Source organism: Seriola lalandi, unplaced genomic scaffold, assembly GCF_002814215.2.
Source record: "Seriola lalandi dorsalis isolate HSWRI2012SDOR001 ecotype SW California unplaced genomic scaffold, Sedor1 jcf7180002054946, whole genome shotgun sequence".
Taxonomy (NCBI): Eukaryota; Metazoa; Chordata; class Actinopteri; order Carangiformes; family Carangidae; genus Seriola; species Seriola lalandi.
In genome coordinates, this window is record NW_019525497.1 from 1,676,044 (window position 1) to 1,692,006 (window position 15,963).

A 15,963-nucleotide genomic window follows, 5' to 3' on the forward strand; every position below is an offset into this window, starting at 1 on the left:
TGCACTGTTGTTTCTAGATTCTTTAATGTGGTGCTCTGCTCCCCCTAGTGGAGGAAAGCTATTACCAAGGTTGAATGGTGAGATGTAATGGGGGCTTCATAGCAAGTGAACTAAAATTTCTTAAATAAAATTAGACCATTTTGTTTGCAATAATAATAATGCCATGACATTAGATGACTTTGTCTTCTTGGTTGTGGTTTCAGTTTCCAATTTTCTTAACTTAAAAATGAACAACGTTTCATTTTAGATCAGAGTTAGAACTTGTACTTACATGTACTTGTGTTACATTTGGATGACAGCTCAGCTGATTCAAAGAGCCTCAGTAAAATTTTGAAAAATGGATATAGAATAAAGATAAAAACACTTTCAAAGGTATATTACATGGGATGTTTCTTAGCCTGTTTTAAAACCAGTATTTTGCGTTTTATAAATGAAATAAATGCCACATACACATCTCACCTAAGACCACTGATAAAATTTGAACATTTGCTTCTACCTGAGTTGAAATTGCTCTTCCCCACTAGACATCTCTCACTCTAAGGTAAAGAATAGGCCTTCCCAGATAAATTCAGTACAAAATAAATGATGCTGGCCAGTATAATTGAGTTGGGGTTCTAGCACAGCTTTACCTACTAGCCGTGTACAGAAGATTAAAAACTTTAACATTAATTGCAGTGGGACCAACTTTATTGTTGTGATGTGTTACTTTGCCCTAATCACCATACTGCTCAAAATTCATCATAAAGCTTGAACTGAAACAGATTTGTACAATACATGTAACATGATTATGTAACTTTGCAGCAAGTCTACAGTATCACAGCTCTTGTGGCTATCAATACTGACTCATGTTATCTGAGAGAAAAGATAAATTAGTTTGCTCTACCTCTGCACTTTGCTCCTCCCTCTCCTGCATCTCTCTCTCATGCTCCATCTCTCTCCATCTTTTCCCCCATTCAAGTCACACCCATGCTGAGCCCTCTCCTCACACACCTCCCTCCTTCCCACTTAGATAGCTTTGTCAGGCTTGTCACTCTATCTATCCTCTCTTTTCTATTTCTTCATCTGATTTGACACAAGTGTATGTGTGGTAGTGTTTAAGAGCTTGACCGAAATGAGTTTGCCAGTGAACTCAGATTATCTATCTCTGGAGAGGATAGCCCGCTACCGCCACGCCTGCTCCAACGGCTCGCCCTATGCCACGAACAAGCCCATCGACATCAAACCTCGTGGCAAGAGAGGGTATGACTGATCTCTGGAACTGGAACTGAAACAGTTTGTGGGAGGGCATGTCAGGGAATGGACCTTCACCTTAATATTCTTTCTTGTACTGTGAATTTGTAGGATTTATTTTCATATGGAACCATTTTCTATTATCTGCATTCTTTAAATAGTTAGGTATTCAGTGTTGTTACTTAATGTCAGCTTCTGCTTGGGTTGCTCTGTCTTTATAGTTAACATGTTGCATGTGAGAAGTTGAGATGGAGTAAATGAGTTTAGATGTGGTAGGACAAGGCAGGAGGAACATTTGATGAAACTGAACATCAGTGGAGCTTAAAAAGTGTCTTTCTTATTGCTCTATGTGTGGAAACTGTGACTGTGTAATGTGCATATGTGTGGCTGTATGTGTTTGTATGACTTGTGCACAAAGTGTGTGTGTGTTCTCTCTTATCAGAACATTAGTTGATGAATCGTTCCACCTGGACAACACAGAACTGGAGCTGTGTTCATAACTGAGCGTTGTGTAAATGGCCGTTGCTTGGCGGCTTGGTTGTGTCGTTAGAGCTCTGCCGAAACTGTAGTTCTGCTGTTTATTCTGCCTGAAGTGTGTGTAATTGTGTGTATGTGCATGTTTGTGTTTCTCTGTGTGTTCCAAGAGAAGCATATATTCTGCTTTTACAAAACATGGTTAAGAGCAAGGTAAATGATAAATAAACAGGTTCCATCCACTCATCATCTAAAACATCAAGGTGTTCAGGAGGACAGGTCCGTTCACTTACCAGAGCGGAGCGTAAACTAATCATCAGAGCACTCTCTGTCCATTAAAGCTCACACAGAAAATGTTAAAACCTTGTTAGACCCATTTTCATACTACATTTCTCTGACTAACATGTACTCAGCGACCCCAGACTAAACTAAGATGTGCTATCATCTGATGTACATCTGTGTCCGCTTGCCTGTTTTTTTTCTGTGTCTGGTAGTATGTGTGTGTGGATAAACACGGAGTTCAACTGCGTGTCAATGTGTGTTTGTGCCTCTATAGTATTTGAATATGAAGCAGCGGTAATGGCTGGTGGCGTGTGTAGACATATAGATATAGAGAGAGGCTTGTCAATACTGTGGCCCAGCCATCTGTGCTCATTGCCTGCTCCTTAGTTAAGTGCTATTTATATCAGCATTTACTGAGTATGTTTATCTGCACCATATACTGAGCCTGGTTCATGGTTCATTTTTTTTTTTTAACAAAATCAATAATTTTGTCAATTACTACGGTCACTTAATCTATGCAGTTCATTTTTATGACAAGAATAATATTTATTTCTACCACTAGGCGGCAGTGGTGTCTCTCTGAGTTGCATAAATTGCATCAAACTGTTTTCTAATGTGTTATTCACTCTTAAAGTGATGGTCATTAGATGTGTGCAAGAAGTGTTTTAGTAAGTCACCATTAACATAATAATACTTATTCAGTTCATTCTTTCAATCATTCGCTTATTTATTTGGTTTTATTTGCTCACAATGTCATTTTTTCAGTATTTAGATTTTCTTATAGTGCAGGTATTAAACTAAGATTTGAATGGCAGTGTAAGCTGTAAATCCATAGCACATTACCATCTTCAGTTTTCTAATGAGTCAGTTTTTGTCTAATCAATTCAGATCTAAATTTGGATGTAGAAAAAATCATTCATTAATGGGACACATTTCCCTACTGTATAATAGTGAGAAATCAATAAGCAAAGTTATTGCAACTTTGGTATTAGGTTGTAATTGGTTGAATTTTTATCACCTCTAAGAGAAAAATGATCTGTCTTGATAAGAAAATGTAAACTTTCATATAAGCTGTTGATTTTTTTCATAGCATACATATTGTTGAGCTCCTTGATTTTATGCTGAATATAAATATATATGAATAGTCTGTTTCCCTGAAAATTTAACCCCTGTTGACTAGGACTAGGTTCATTATTTTTGTTTGTGTCTTGCACCTCTGTTTCCTGTGGATGGCAGTAGTGTAGCCCAAAATGAAATGGTCGTTATGTGTCAGTATGTGTTCATGTGAATGGATGCATGCACTTGTGGGCTGCATTCTTTTTTCTCAAGAGATGAAAACAAGAACCGGTTGTGTGACTGTCATGCTATAAGTTGAATATTGATTTCCATGTTCTGAACTCGGTGCTGATTGTTTCTGTCTTTAAACTAAAATCGTTTGGTCTTAATGTGTTCAGTTTCTTAAATACTGAACTTAGCAGGGTGACATGGGGTTGAGAATGTTTGCATACTTCTTGTGTGTGTTCTTGCATGTTGTCTGTTGTGTTTTCATCATGAGATTTATTTGGTTTCAAGGTAGAGGAAAAGCGGTTGGTTTCCCCAGTTTTCTTAAGGAAACTGTTCTCTTTTGTTGTTCTTTCTTTGACCGCATGTAATATGCAGACCGTGGTAATAGGATTAGTTTCACCACTTTGACCAAGCTCCTTCCATGAAAGCATTAGATGTGCCTATTCAACTTGCCGTTACTCACTTTGAGCGCTCGACACAGTCACATTTTTGGCGGTTTTACATAAAACAGAATAAAAGATAAAACATACAAACCATCAAGCCTGCCAACGTGAAATCAGCTTCACTGTCCAGGAGATGTCAGTTAGGAGTGAAAGGCTTCACAAGTGTCTTTCATTAGTGTCCATTCTTGGTCTGGCATGAAATTTGAAACTGATGGACACATGGTGATATGGAAGGAAATCGACCTTTAAATCAATTCACACAATGTAATTTCTCACCTTCACAATTGCACCTTCAGATTAGTAGTGCAGGTCTGGTTAATGTGCACATTAAAGTACTTTTTTTTTTTCGCTCATTGGTGTGCATGTTTCTGTCTGCCTCTTCATCTGCATATGTGTACACAAGAAATTGTCATATTACTGTCTTTTCCTGTAGGTTTTTACTCCTTTCTTCCATGACATAAAAGCACAGATATATTATTGACAATGAAGCATCAGTAGCTGCGGCATGGATGACAATAGTGTTGTGTCTATTGGTGTATTGAGCAATTTATTCTTCCTCATGATAACTAGAGGTGGATGCATTTTATCCTGCTGCTTTCTAAATCTTGGACCCACACCTTTCCTGAACACAAGACTAGTGTCCTCTGACTGATGTCATCATCTTGGTACGTACGTCTACGGCCAGTTGCATTATTGATGACCTGTAAATATTCCCCCCCGCTTTCAAGATGATGGGGCTGCAGTAATGTGTGTATGCTGATGTATCTGTGTTTCTGTTTACATGTGATGTGTTTTTTCTGTATTTAATGCTCTTGATTTGGTTTTTACTTCTTGGAGCAACAACTAGGGACCAATCTACTGTTGTGTCCCTACTTTTTGTTTTGTAATGCTGTTTTCACCTGATCCCCAATAGATGACTGCAGCAGAGACAAGTACATAAAATTTAGAAATATTCCGATGCAAGATGATGGTAGAAAGCAAGCTTCTGCAATAATGTTACTGTGTCGTTACATTTGCTCATGCATGCATGTGAATATTTATAACCAGGCTGAAATGGTACATCCATACTACATCTTGACTTTCACATCTCACCAAACATTTTTCTTTGCATTGTTCTTCATTTTTAGTTTCTTGTGCTTTAAACTTGATTGATTGGTGGCTTATTGTGATCCTCCAACCTATAAGATACAAACATAACTAATCCACATACAGTGCATTCAAAGGTGGAGTAGCTTGCTTGACTCGTTCATGCGTGATGGGCATGCCAGACAACTGATGCACCTATCTGCCTGGTGGAGTGCTACGATGCTGTCTGGGCTCCACTCTCTCCACACCTTTTTTTACAGATAGTAACACACTGGTGATTCCATTTCATAGCCAGCAAGGCAGTGCTGATATTTTTAGTTTGTTTTTTTTTATGTGAGAGCACATAAAAACCAAATAACCTATTGTGTCCTGGGATAATAAGACAAACAAAACCATTCTGTTGAGGTGGATGTACAGTAATAATAAGTCTCTGAAGAGGATGCTGAAATGAGTTTAGTTGGTTCACGCAATTCATGACTGTAGTAAATAAAATTTGAGACCATGGGGAAAGATACACATTGTAGTTTAATACTGTCTTGTCTGTTTTTAAGCCTCTGTGCAGGGCATAAAAAATATAGGGCTGGCGCAAAGTGGCCTTAAAAACGTTGTCAGACTTTGTTACGCATTTTAGCCACAGTGGCTTTCATCAGACATTTAACATTATAGAAAAGTTGTGCCCTCGCAAGTGCTTCTGTTGCTGTATATACGCCATAAACAAATTAGAAATGAAAATGATACAAACCACATACGTAGCCCTGACAAAATGAAATGTTAAAACAGTATAGGTAATCAAAAACATACTTTACCTGAACAGTTCACTAAGCTGACAAGTTAGTTTATTTAGCGTTAGCCTGTGGATAAATGAACCAGACTCAGTGGATAAATATTCGTTCATAGTCATTTTTTAAATAACTTGTTACAATTAACGGTAAAATTAATTTTGTCGTCCTTCCCTTTCAGATATCTTCTGAGTTCATTCCTACACATTATATTCTCAATTTTAATAATGTTACTAAGCACCAATACATTCTTAACCCTTTATTGTACTTCTGACTCTTGCCAAAAAAAGCCCAAGCTTTTTGGTAAATTCGTGGTTTTTCTGGCTGAATCACACGATGAAACTCATCCAACACTCTTTGCACACTCTCTCCAGATCACTGGCATGCTTTAGCTGTTGGTTTTAGGTTACTGCAGCAGCCGAGTGATTGACACTTTAGACGATTGTTAGGATTGCTGAGAGATACAAGTCCCACCCTTCAGGAATTACTACTACCAAAACAACCCCTCCCACTCTAGACATAACCAAGCTGCAGCTTGGGCAAACAGCGAGGCAGAGAGAGAAGAGGAGAGTCGTGTAAGTCAGAGAGAGGGACACAATTGTTAAAAGAGAGAAAAACAGGCAGAGGTAAGAAGGGAGGAGGAGAAAGGAACGTGGGAGGAGATCTTATTTCCACCAGTCAGGAAAAAATACTCCGTGCTGGATTAGGAAAGAGGAAGATCACATACTGATCTGGCAAGAAAGATAAGTGCAAGTGAGTGAGAGATAGAGTGAGAGCAGGGTAAAGAACCACCTACTGTCAAATGTTCAGAGCTCGAGGGGGAGCAGCTGTGTGACACACTTTTGGACGGAGGGTTTGATCTGACTAAACTCAGGTTTACTCTCAAGCAGCTCGGCAGACCTGACCGCTCCACCGGACTGAAGCTTCCACTGGATCACTTCAAACCAGTGAGGACTGTGGCCAGTGGACTCCAGGTGGCCCAGAGGGGGTGTGTGTGTGTGTGTGTGTGTGTGTTTGTGGCTATACGTGTGTGTGTGTGTGTGTGTGTGTGTGTGCCGTGTACACATGTAGTGTGTGTGGATGTGGAAGGAAAAGCCAGACCATGAGTATCATTCTCAAACCCCGGTCACGCTCTACCAGCTCATTGAAGAACACGGAGGGAATATGGTAAATAGTTGGGGAACTTTGTTCTGCTGGCAACATTTCAATGTCAATCCTGTTGTGTGTGTTGCTCTATTGTTCTCCATCTGCCTGCTCGTTGCTCTGTGAAATACTTTACCTCTGCCACACTAGCTTTGTCCGTTTTTTGTCCCTGTTGGTTCGATGTGCTGTGTATTTGTTGATCTTTTAACTGTTTTCTTTCCTTCATTCTTCCTCTACGGTCAAAACTCCCCTGGTTCACTGCAAAACTCTCTGTACCCTGTATATATGTCAGTGTGTGGTTTTTGTGTCAGTTCTTCTGTGCAATTCCTGTTGTAAAGTCAGAAGATTAGATTAACTCTGTCCTTAACTTCAGTGTATATTACACTTCATCAGACTAACTCAATAATGACATGACACTTGGTGTTATTGTAATGACCCTGATGTCTTACCCTCAGTGTGGTTTTATAAGAACTCGCTGTCTAATCAGCTTGTAAAATTGTTTAAAACACAAGCTTGTAAAACAGCAAAGGCATCATCCATTGAGGAATGTGTTGAGTCGCTCCGTACATTCTCCTGTCTGCACATGGCTCCAGATTAACACAGGGTGCAGGGTGCAGTGCCCGGGGCACAGCTCGCCCTGGCCTCCCCTCATGTCTCCTCCCCCCTCCTGTCTCAACTTGTCCTTCCCTGTCAGCACTCATTGCTTGGTAAGAAACTTCCCTGGAAGTTGATATTCACAGTTGTTCCATTGTGGTCCTCTTAGGCATAACTGTAAAAAGGATCAGAACAACCCTGGATAAATACACTGTGTCCATGTGATGTTTGTGGTGGTTGTGGCAGTGGGGAGCTTACTCCGCAACATGTGTTTGAACCCTGTCGGACCTCCCTGCAGGGTTCACAGTGTTCTCACATTGTCAGCTTATTAATCTGCTCTACAACGTCCCCAGCAGGAAATGACGCTTGTGTGAAATGAAGACATATTAATTAGGTCTTGAGGGTCATAGTTTCTCTGAGCAGCGCTGATGATAGACGGTATGTGATGTGGTTTGATGCAGAGAGGGTGTAAAAGCATAGTGTGGTTATACATAAACCGGATATTAGTGTTAGAAAAAGGAGTGCAGAATGTAGCTTTATCTCATGTGGAAAGCTGAGGATCTGGCAATGTTAGGTTCGTATGAGCCATCTTTTTGAATGGCTACCAAATGCAGTAATCAGCTGGACAAAGCATACCGCCTGCTCCATCTGTCCTGCTCTCCTCTCTTCTGTTATTTACTGTTTTATCAAGGCTTCTCTCACTAATTCTCATCATTGCTTTGTCTTTCATAATTATTATCTCTGTACTTGAGATTTAAAGTAGATTTGTGACTATTAGTGTCACTTAAAAAACCTGAATTGTAGGTGATAATTCAGCTGTTAAAGTTGTGAATGTTAAAGTTGTGAATGTTTTTGTGTGTGTGTGTGTGTGTGTGTGTGTGTGTGTGTGTGTGTGTGTGTGTGTGTATTTGAGCAGACAATTCCCTGTGTGTGTCTCCGGGTGTATATTTAAGACAGTGTTGTAGTCCGGGTGTGTGACATGCCCCCTAGCCTGACCAAACTCAAACAGACCCCACTCCACTCATCCGTGTAAATGTAGGTTTGTGTACAGAGACTTTTGATTATCCATCAGCATGTTAGCTCAGTAAATATGGCTTGACTTTTGGAAAGGTGAAGGATGAGGAATAGGGAGGATCGGATGTTTGTGAAATCCTGTTAGCTCCACACCTATTGAAGCGCCTCTTACTCACTTCAAAACCAGAAGTGATGTTATGGTGTGCTGAGATAAAGCGTGGAGAAGTGGGGCATGTGTGACTTTGAACTCAAGTGTTTGCATCTGGCCTTTGTCAGCCCCCAGTTGGGCATCTCAGACAGGCAGTAAATGTTGAAGGTTACGTGTTGTCTGGCCTCTCATAGGGCCCGACATAGTGCAAGTTATCTAACATATTTTTCCACATTTGACCTTTAGTAAGCCTCAGATGACAAATAGGACCGAAAATAGGTTCATACTTAAGTGGACCTCTATGTATACGGAGGCAGAACTGGTTTGCTTTGCTGTGTGAGGTCATATGACACTGCATTGCCATGGTGATCTCTTTGTATGTGTCGCATGATTGACTGAGTTTTCTGAATGGCACAGTGACAGCGAGCACTAAAGCAGTGTCACGACTAAAGTGAAGGATTCACTTTGCTTATACCTGGCAGGGCAAGAAAGAGCGAGACAGCAAGAGAGTGCAAACCCCTCAGGATCATTTTAGACAGACAAAAGAATGCAGTATAGTATAACTTTCTTCTAAATAAGTGCCCCTACCTTTTACCAGTGCAGCTTTCTGTGAAGTGGTGTCCTGTATGTTAATTAGAAGCTGCGCTTTTTAATGTTCTAGCCAATGTGGCATTAGATCCTTTTTCATTTATCTGCCAAAGACCATTTTGTAGCATTTGCTGCCTGGTGGGTGTTGATTTCACTTAGTGTACAGTATGTGTGTATTTGGGTGCTTCCGTTCATGAGTGAACGTGTGACTAAGGAGGAGTGTGTGTGAGTATGAGCCAGATAGAGAACGTGTTTTAGTTATCAGCGAGTGGTCAGCCACTTATCTATTTGGCCTGACTGCCCTGTGGGTGCAGGCCTCTTCACAAATTGTTTTTCTGTATCCTCTGTCACATGTCTCGTGTTCTGCCCTGGTGTTGAGAGGGCAGTGTTGAGAATTAGGAGTTGGAACTATTAGTAAGTTGTACAGTGGAACTGAATGAGCTCACACATTACACCTTAATCTGGGAGATATGACAATACATTATGTATTGTTTCATCATATACCACGAAATACCCCTTTAATATCTCTGAGTGAGTTGGACATCATGGGCAATGTTTTAAATCAAGGAGCAGGACTGCTTTATGTACATATTGGATTTAAAACATTTTTTTGATTTGCTGCCTTAGAAACAGACATTCCTATATTTATTCATGAAAAGTTTCTCAGTTGAATTTCCAGAAACTTTACTATGTCACGACATGCAGTATATTGATATTACAGTATAACTTAATTACACCTACGCCTGAGCTATACTGTATAATGTCATCCTGATATCAAACTTTTCTTTCTGTGATATTGTTACAGCTTAACTGTTTTCTGATCTTAAATGCTGCATTACAGGAAAGAGATACAATTTTGTGAACGTATCTAGAGCTGGGTATTGTTTGAAATTTTTTGATAGTTCTGCCAAGATGGTACCTGAGTTTTATTATCAATACCAAAATAACTTTTTTTTTTCTGTGCCTTAGTGCAAGGAATTGAATGTTATTATTGTACCAAACCTGTTTTTCATTTAGCAAAATACAACAAATGTCTCAATGCATCAGTATTTAATGTTGTACTAACACAAGTAGCTGCAAGAACTTTTCCATAATAGAAACTAATACAAGTTAAGGCTAAGACTCCAACCTGACACAATGCCAAACCAGTCAGATAAGTCAAGCTAGGTATTGAACCTCAACATCCTAAAAATATTGTCCCATTATCAACGTGGAGTTAAAAATATTGTAATATCTCACTACCATTTGGTGAGTTAGTTTATTGATGTAAATACAAATATTAACAACTTTAGATAATCAAGTAAAAATATTAGGTGGTGGTGATAAAACCATGACATGTGGTGGTTTAAATACCTTTGACCTGACAACACATTTAGTTTAGTAAATTAACGTGACAAGACGATCTATTTTCCTCTGTTATCTCTGGTGGGATTCATCATTGTCTTTTGAAAACACAATGACAGTTAGAGTAGGTAACATTTTCTAAATACTAACTAATACTCTACCTTTCTCTGATTTTTCTGGGACACCAACTTTTTCTAACTGCACGGCGCCGCTACAATATACTTTTAAACTTATCAGTCATATAAGCATGTAAAGCAGAGATGTTGGCTCTGTAGCATCAGCAAGCCAAGCTAGCTTTTCCATTAGATGACATATGTATTGAATGTGTCAAAGTGCCCACTCTGCCATCTGTGTGTTTCACCTTTGGTCTCGTTCTTCTTTTATCAAGTCATGGGTTGCTGTTTTTGCATTTAGAACACTGTCAAGGATACCACATGCATACAGGGGGAACACACTCTTCACAATCCTCATAAAAAAGAGACACTTGAATGCTGTCACACACACACACACACACACACACACACACAGGTCTGACATGCCTCTCCTTGTCCTTCCTCCACTGCATGCCCCCCTCTCTATCCTCACTGCCTTCTAAAATAAATCAAGTGTCGTCTTCCCTCTGTCTGCTTCAACACACAGCTCTGCTCTGATCCACACTACTCTACAAGATGGTGTTTGGAAAGTGTTTTTCATAGTTTCTGGTAAATTTATCTTCAGTTTTATCCCAATTTTAGTTAAGGTGAACGTTTTTTTAGATGTTCTGTAAAAACCCAGCAAAACTTTAGAAACAGACCAAAACATCATGTTTGCATTACATATTGTGTCTGGTAATGTTGGACATTTTCTGGTACACCAACTCTGAATGATTGTTGTAAAACAGAGCTGCACTATGCATCAAAGACGCTTATGCCCTGACCTCTTTCTCCAGTACGTCTCCTCACAGCTCTGTCACGTCAACTCCTGCAGTGTTTATAATTGCTCAAATGACCCAGGGCTGAAAATGAATGAGTCATTGATCTATGCAATTTTGTGTGTGTGTGTGTGTGTGTGCATCTGAGAGAGAGAGAGAGACAGACAGATGGAGAAGGAGAAAGTAGATGGAGATAGAACTGATAGAAAGCCAAAGAGAGAGAGAGGATAAAAGAGTGTTGCAGTGTCCTTAGGCATGTACTGTATGTGACCCAGCAGTGCCCTACAATATAAAGTCATAAGAGCCACAGCTCATCAGTCTCAGTATCATTACTAAGTTTTACCAACTACTACCAACTAAGTTTTCTCTGTTTAAACGTAGCATTGCCCTTTCACAGTGGATTTGAAAGGTTTTCTGCCGACAAACAAGCCCTTTTTTTTCCTTCAGCTGAAGCATGAAACTCTACTCCTGTGGGAAACTATGTCCCTGCAGGTCATCCTCTTGTCTACTCGTGTATCTGCGGGCTATTGTAGCTAAATAAACTTACCCCTGTGTGCCTTTCACAGCATTGTGTTACTTTTATCATAGTTTATTTGTCTTTTTTTCATTTTCCAATGAACCGTCTTTAGACATCAGGTAAATATTGAGCTTTGATTACAGCAAAGTTTCTAAGTCTTCGGTGTCTAAAAGGAAAATATGCTTGCTGCAGGAATTAGTCAAGTGAAATATATAGGTTACACATATGCATTTCTGACAGGAATTAAATAGTCTAGACAATTTATTGAAGTTTATAGCCCTAAAGTCACAAGTTTGTTCCAGAGAGTTTTTACAGACTTTGAAAGAAAGAGAAACACACCTCCTGCAGATGGAAATGAACTGCGATGGCTAATATCATAAAGTTAATAGCAGGAGTTACATCAGGTTCTATAGTTGCATTCAATTAGATGTGGTTACATGTGAAAAATGATATCTGATTATTACAAGAATAATTTCATAGCTCACACTGTCTCTTGCATTGCAGTTTATGGATGTTACTGAAATAAGATGTTACCTGTATTTGTTTTGTTTTGAAATAATCATGTCAAAATTGGTGCAGTAAATAACTTGACTTCTCTAAAAATGTAAAATTTGTACAATTTTTCTAGCACAAAAACAAAAATAGATGGTAGGGATAGGTGGATGGTGAACGGGAGTTGAGGGCAACTGTAAGCAGTGATATTCTGCAGATGGGATATCTGGAGCAGCCTGAAAGAGCTCACTGTCATCTGTCCAGTGTTTGTGCATCAAATATTTCCCTCCTTGCCAATTATGTCTCGGTTCAGTATCACTCCCTTTTTGGGTAAACTGTGGTTTTCCATTATCTCGGCCTCCCATCTCAACAATAATCCTCTTGTGAGTTCTAATCATGCTTTCTGTTGATTCTCACAACAGAGTCATAGGGGTGTTGACATTTTTCTTTTCCTCGCACTACGATGTCAGTGCTGGTGCAATACCTTAGGGAGCTGGTTGCAAAGATTATTCATGTCATTCACCTAAAAGGCCGTGTCTGTGGAGTCACATTGCACATGCTGTGACGGGAGTTATGTTATGTGTCAGAGGTTTGGCTGAGAGTCAGTGTAGGACGTCACGTCAGAGTAAGTGTGATAATGAATCAGCTGTTAAACATATGCTTGTTTTCACATTTCGGCACTTTCACTATCTCTCTATATGTCATCTTTGTCTCTTGTTCGCAAACATGATGCACAAACTTCGTGCACAAAAACCCCAGGAAAACAGACTGACCTGTTCCCAGGAATGACAACGTATAAGTCACCTGTGTGAGTCTGGGCTTTCTCACCTGGGGTGAATATAACAGATGGATCGCTCGATGTGAAAAGAAGGTGTAGATTGGGGGTTATGTATGAGTATGTGTCTGTATGTGTGAAGGTAAAACTGGTTTAGAGTGACATGGTTTTGATCTAGTACTAAATATAGAAAGACAGAGGGACAGAGATCGGGGTGATGTGTGTAAGATGAGACAAACACAACTGGGGAGAAAACTTGCTGGAGTCATTGTAACGCACATATTGTGTCTGTGTGTTTTCCTAAGACCTGGTTAGAGATGGGGACGAGGACAATACGATTGCCCTTCCCTCAGTCATCAGGCAGACAGCCAAAATATCTCATTCCACAACTAAAGCTCACACTCAGCTCCTGCCACTCGGAGAGATCACAGAGAGATAGCGCTGCATTTAAGCCAATTATTTGTTGAAGAAAATATGCTTGGCATGTCCTGCATTTTCTTGTGGCTGTGTCAAGTGTGTTCAGACGCACAGTGAATAGCTATTGTTTCTGATGTGAGAAGTAACTGCACTAGAAAATGTAGAAGGTGTTCTAGAAATATATATGGAAATAATATTTTATTTATTTTCTTATTTATTTTACTCTTTCTTTCAGGCCCTTGCACTTAGAAGTAATTTGTGATTCTTGTTTCGGATGGTTTATGCTACAGTTAACCAGGATATATTAGGTTTGCTATGTTAAAATGTAGTGTTCTGGCTCCTAACTTAAAGAATGCCTGCTATATCATGAATGTAATTGAATGGATATTATTGACACACTGACTCTCAACAGATAGACGGAACATGAAATGCTTGTAGTTCGGGGCGTGTGAGGCTGAGTCTTGGACTGTGTCCACGACATGGCCTTTGGGCAGGAAGACCGACTTCCTCCTATTAAAATCTCTCTCACAAAACATTCACAAACCATGAGCACAATCTCCGATTTTCCAGATCTACAAACCAAACTTGATTAAAGATTAACTTAAAGTGATAATATCCTGTACCTTTCAGAGGTCAGTGAATCATCTGTTACTGAGAATTTGAAATATCCTGAAGAGCACGTACAACCTCAGGATGAAAAACAGGAAGGGGACTGATAGCAGCATTAGTCATTTCTCATTGTGTAATGACAAGGAATATTTTAGTTTGATGTTTTAAGTTCTGCATTGGAACGTACTTTCTACACCATACAAACACAAGTATATGTACACTTGCACTCTTCTTTCTGTTCTTAGGACATCTTCTGCTCTTCCACATGTATAAACATACCGGCAACAGCCATGAAAATGCTTACATAGGCAGGGTGTCCTGTACTGGTTAAGGTTGGGTGGGTGGGTGTATTAGATTAAATGTGTGGCTATTTCCATTGAAAGGATGATGATAACAAATGTGTATTACGCATCACGCTGAGGGGAATCCTCTCCTGACCTTAGCATCCACACCAGAGGGGATTATGGGATTGCTTGGTAGCCCTAGCAATGAGGCAAATATCCCTGGAGACAGGCATTAGTCATCACCTGGGCAAATAATCACCTAGGAGACTAAGGAGCTCATCGTGACATTGCAGTGGGAAATGGTGTCAGTGGTTTAGAAACGCCTTTCAGCTGTGAGTCAGTGGCATTGTTAGAGCAGAGGTATTCCCTGTGGCCCTGTGCACAGTTTAAACAAAGCATATCGCTTGTGGTTTTATGTAGATGGCTTTGAATATTGCTGCATTAGTTCTAACTGTTGGGGATGTGCCAATTAGTCTGCCACCAGTCATAATCATCCAATAATCAGCCAGATAATGAGTGACTGGCTGATTATAATTTTAATAAATCACGGATATGAGCAAATTTATGCCTGGCAGCAGTGCATGAGTAGTGTGGAGCCTAGTATAGGGCATGTCATGTATTGCTTTGAATTTCACAGCTCATGACCATTTAGCCAGTCTACACCAACATATGGAAATATATGGCAGAGGCTGCTGCTGTATTTGAAGAAGACATTGATGTTGGTTTAGTCAATATGTCAGTAGGTTCTGAAGTCATGTAATTAATGTTTGCACAAAATCTGTGATTTATTTAGGCATGAATAGAGGAGTTATGTCAGCAAAGTACAATCTGTTATAGACCACACTTAGTAGATGAGGTTAATTTATTAATGCATGCTTAGTTTGCACTTTATAAGAAGTGGTATGTAAAAAGTCTGGGGAGGTTTGCATCATTTTAGGCAGCAGTCAGATTGGCACTGTATCCTTCCTCTCATCTTTTGTCTGTTAAGAGAAAATCAGACATGCTGCATCGTACATTTTGACTCTTTAGCATAAGTGTCACTGTTCAGAATGATCGCCAATGTTGCTTGACCAGTCAAATATCATCAGAATTTAAACTTTAAATTCTGCACTCAGACGTTTTCTCTGTTTATAATACTGAATAAAATAGTGTCAACTGTGCATTGTCATATCCTAACTTTTGTCTCTTTCTCTTTCTCTTCATGTGCAGTTTCGACGTGGACAATGGCACGTCATCAGGTCGCAGCCCCCTGGACCCAATGGCCAGCCCGGGCTCAGGCCTCATCCTGCAGGCCAATTTTGTCCACAGCCAAAGGAGAGAGTCGTTCCTCTACCGCTCCGACAGTGACTACGACCTCTCGCCCAAGTCTATGTCTCGAAACTCCTCCATTGCCAGTGACATGTGAGTGCATTATGTTCATTATGACCTTCGTAGATGAACCCAAGTGCTCCCTATTGTGCTGAATGCTGTTAGTTCTACTTTTTTCTGCCTCTCTGAATCTGTGTCATGGCTGGATGTTTATCAGACCAGGTCTTAAAGCTGCCATGCTG

The 15,963-nt window shown here is 39.9% G+C and overlaps 1 protein-coding gene across 3 annotated transcripts in view; it reads left to right on the plus strand.

The window, feature by feature from the left end:
- Window positions 1-15,963, plus strand: part of pde4d (phosphodiesterase 4D, cAMP-specific) — a 171,334-nt gene that overhangs the window by 132,843 nt on the left and 22,528 nt on the right. For 2 of the 3 annotated variants that reach the window (XM_087170391.1, XM_023394190.2), the window contains one exon: window positions 15,623-15,814. In XM_087170391.1, the coding sequence (XP_087026517.1) occupies window positions 15,623-15,814 (192 nt within the window). Of the gene's footprint in view, window positions 1-6,084; window positions 6,746-15,622; window positions 15,815-15,963 lie in introns of those variants that run through there. The other variant, XM_023394191.2, reaches the window with a different exon arrangement.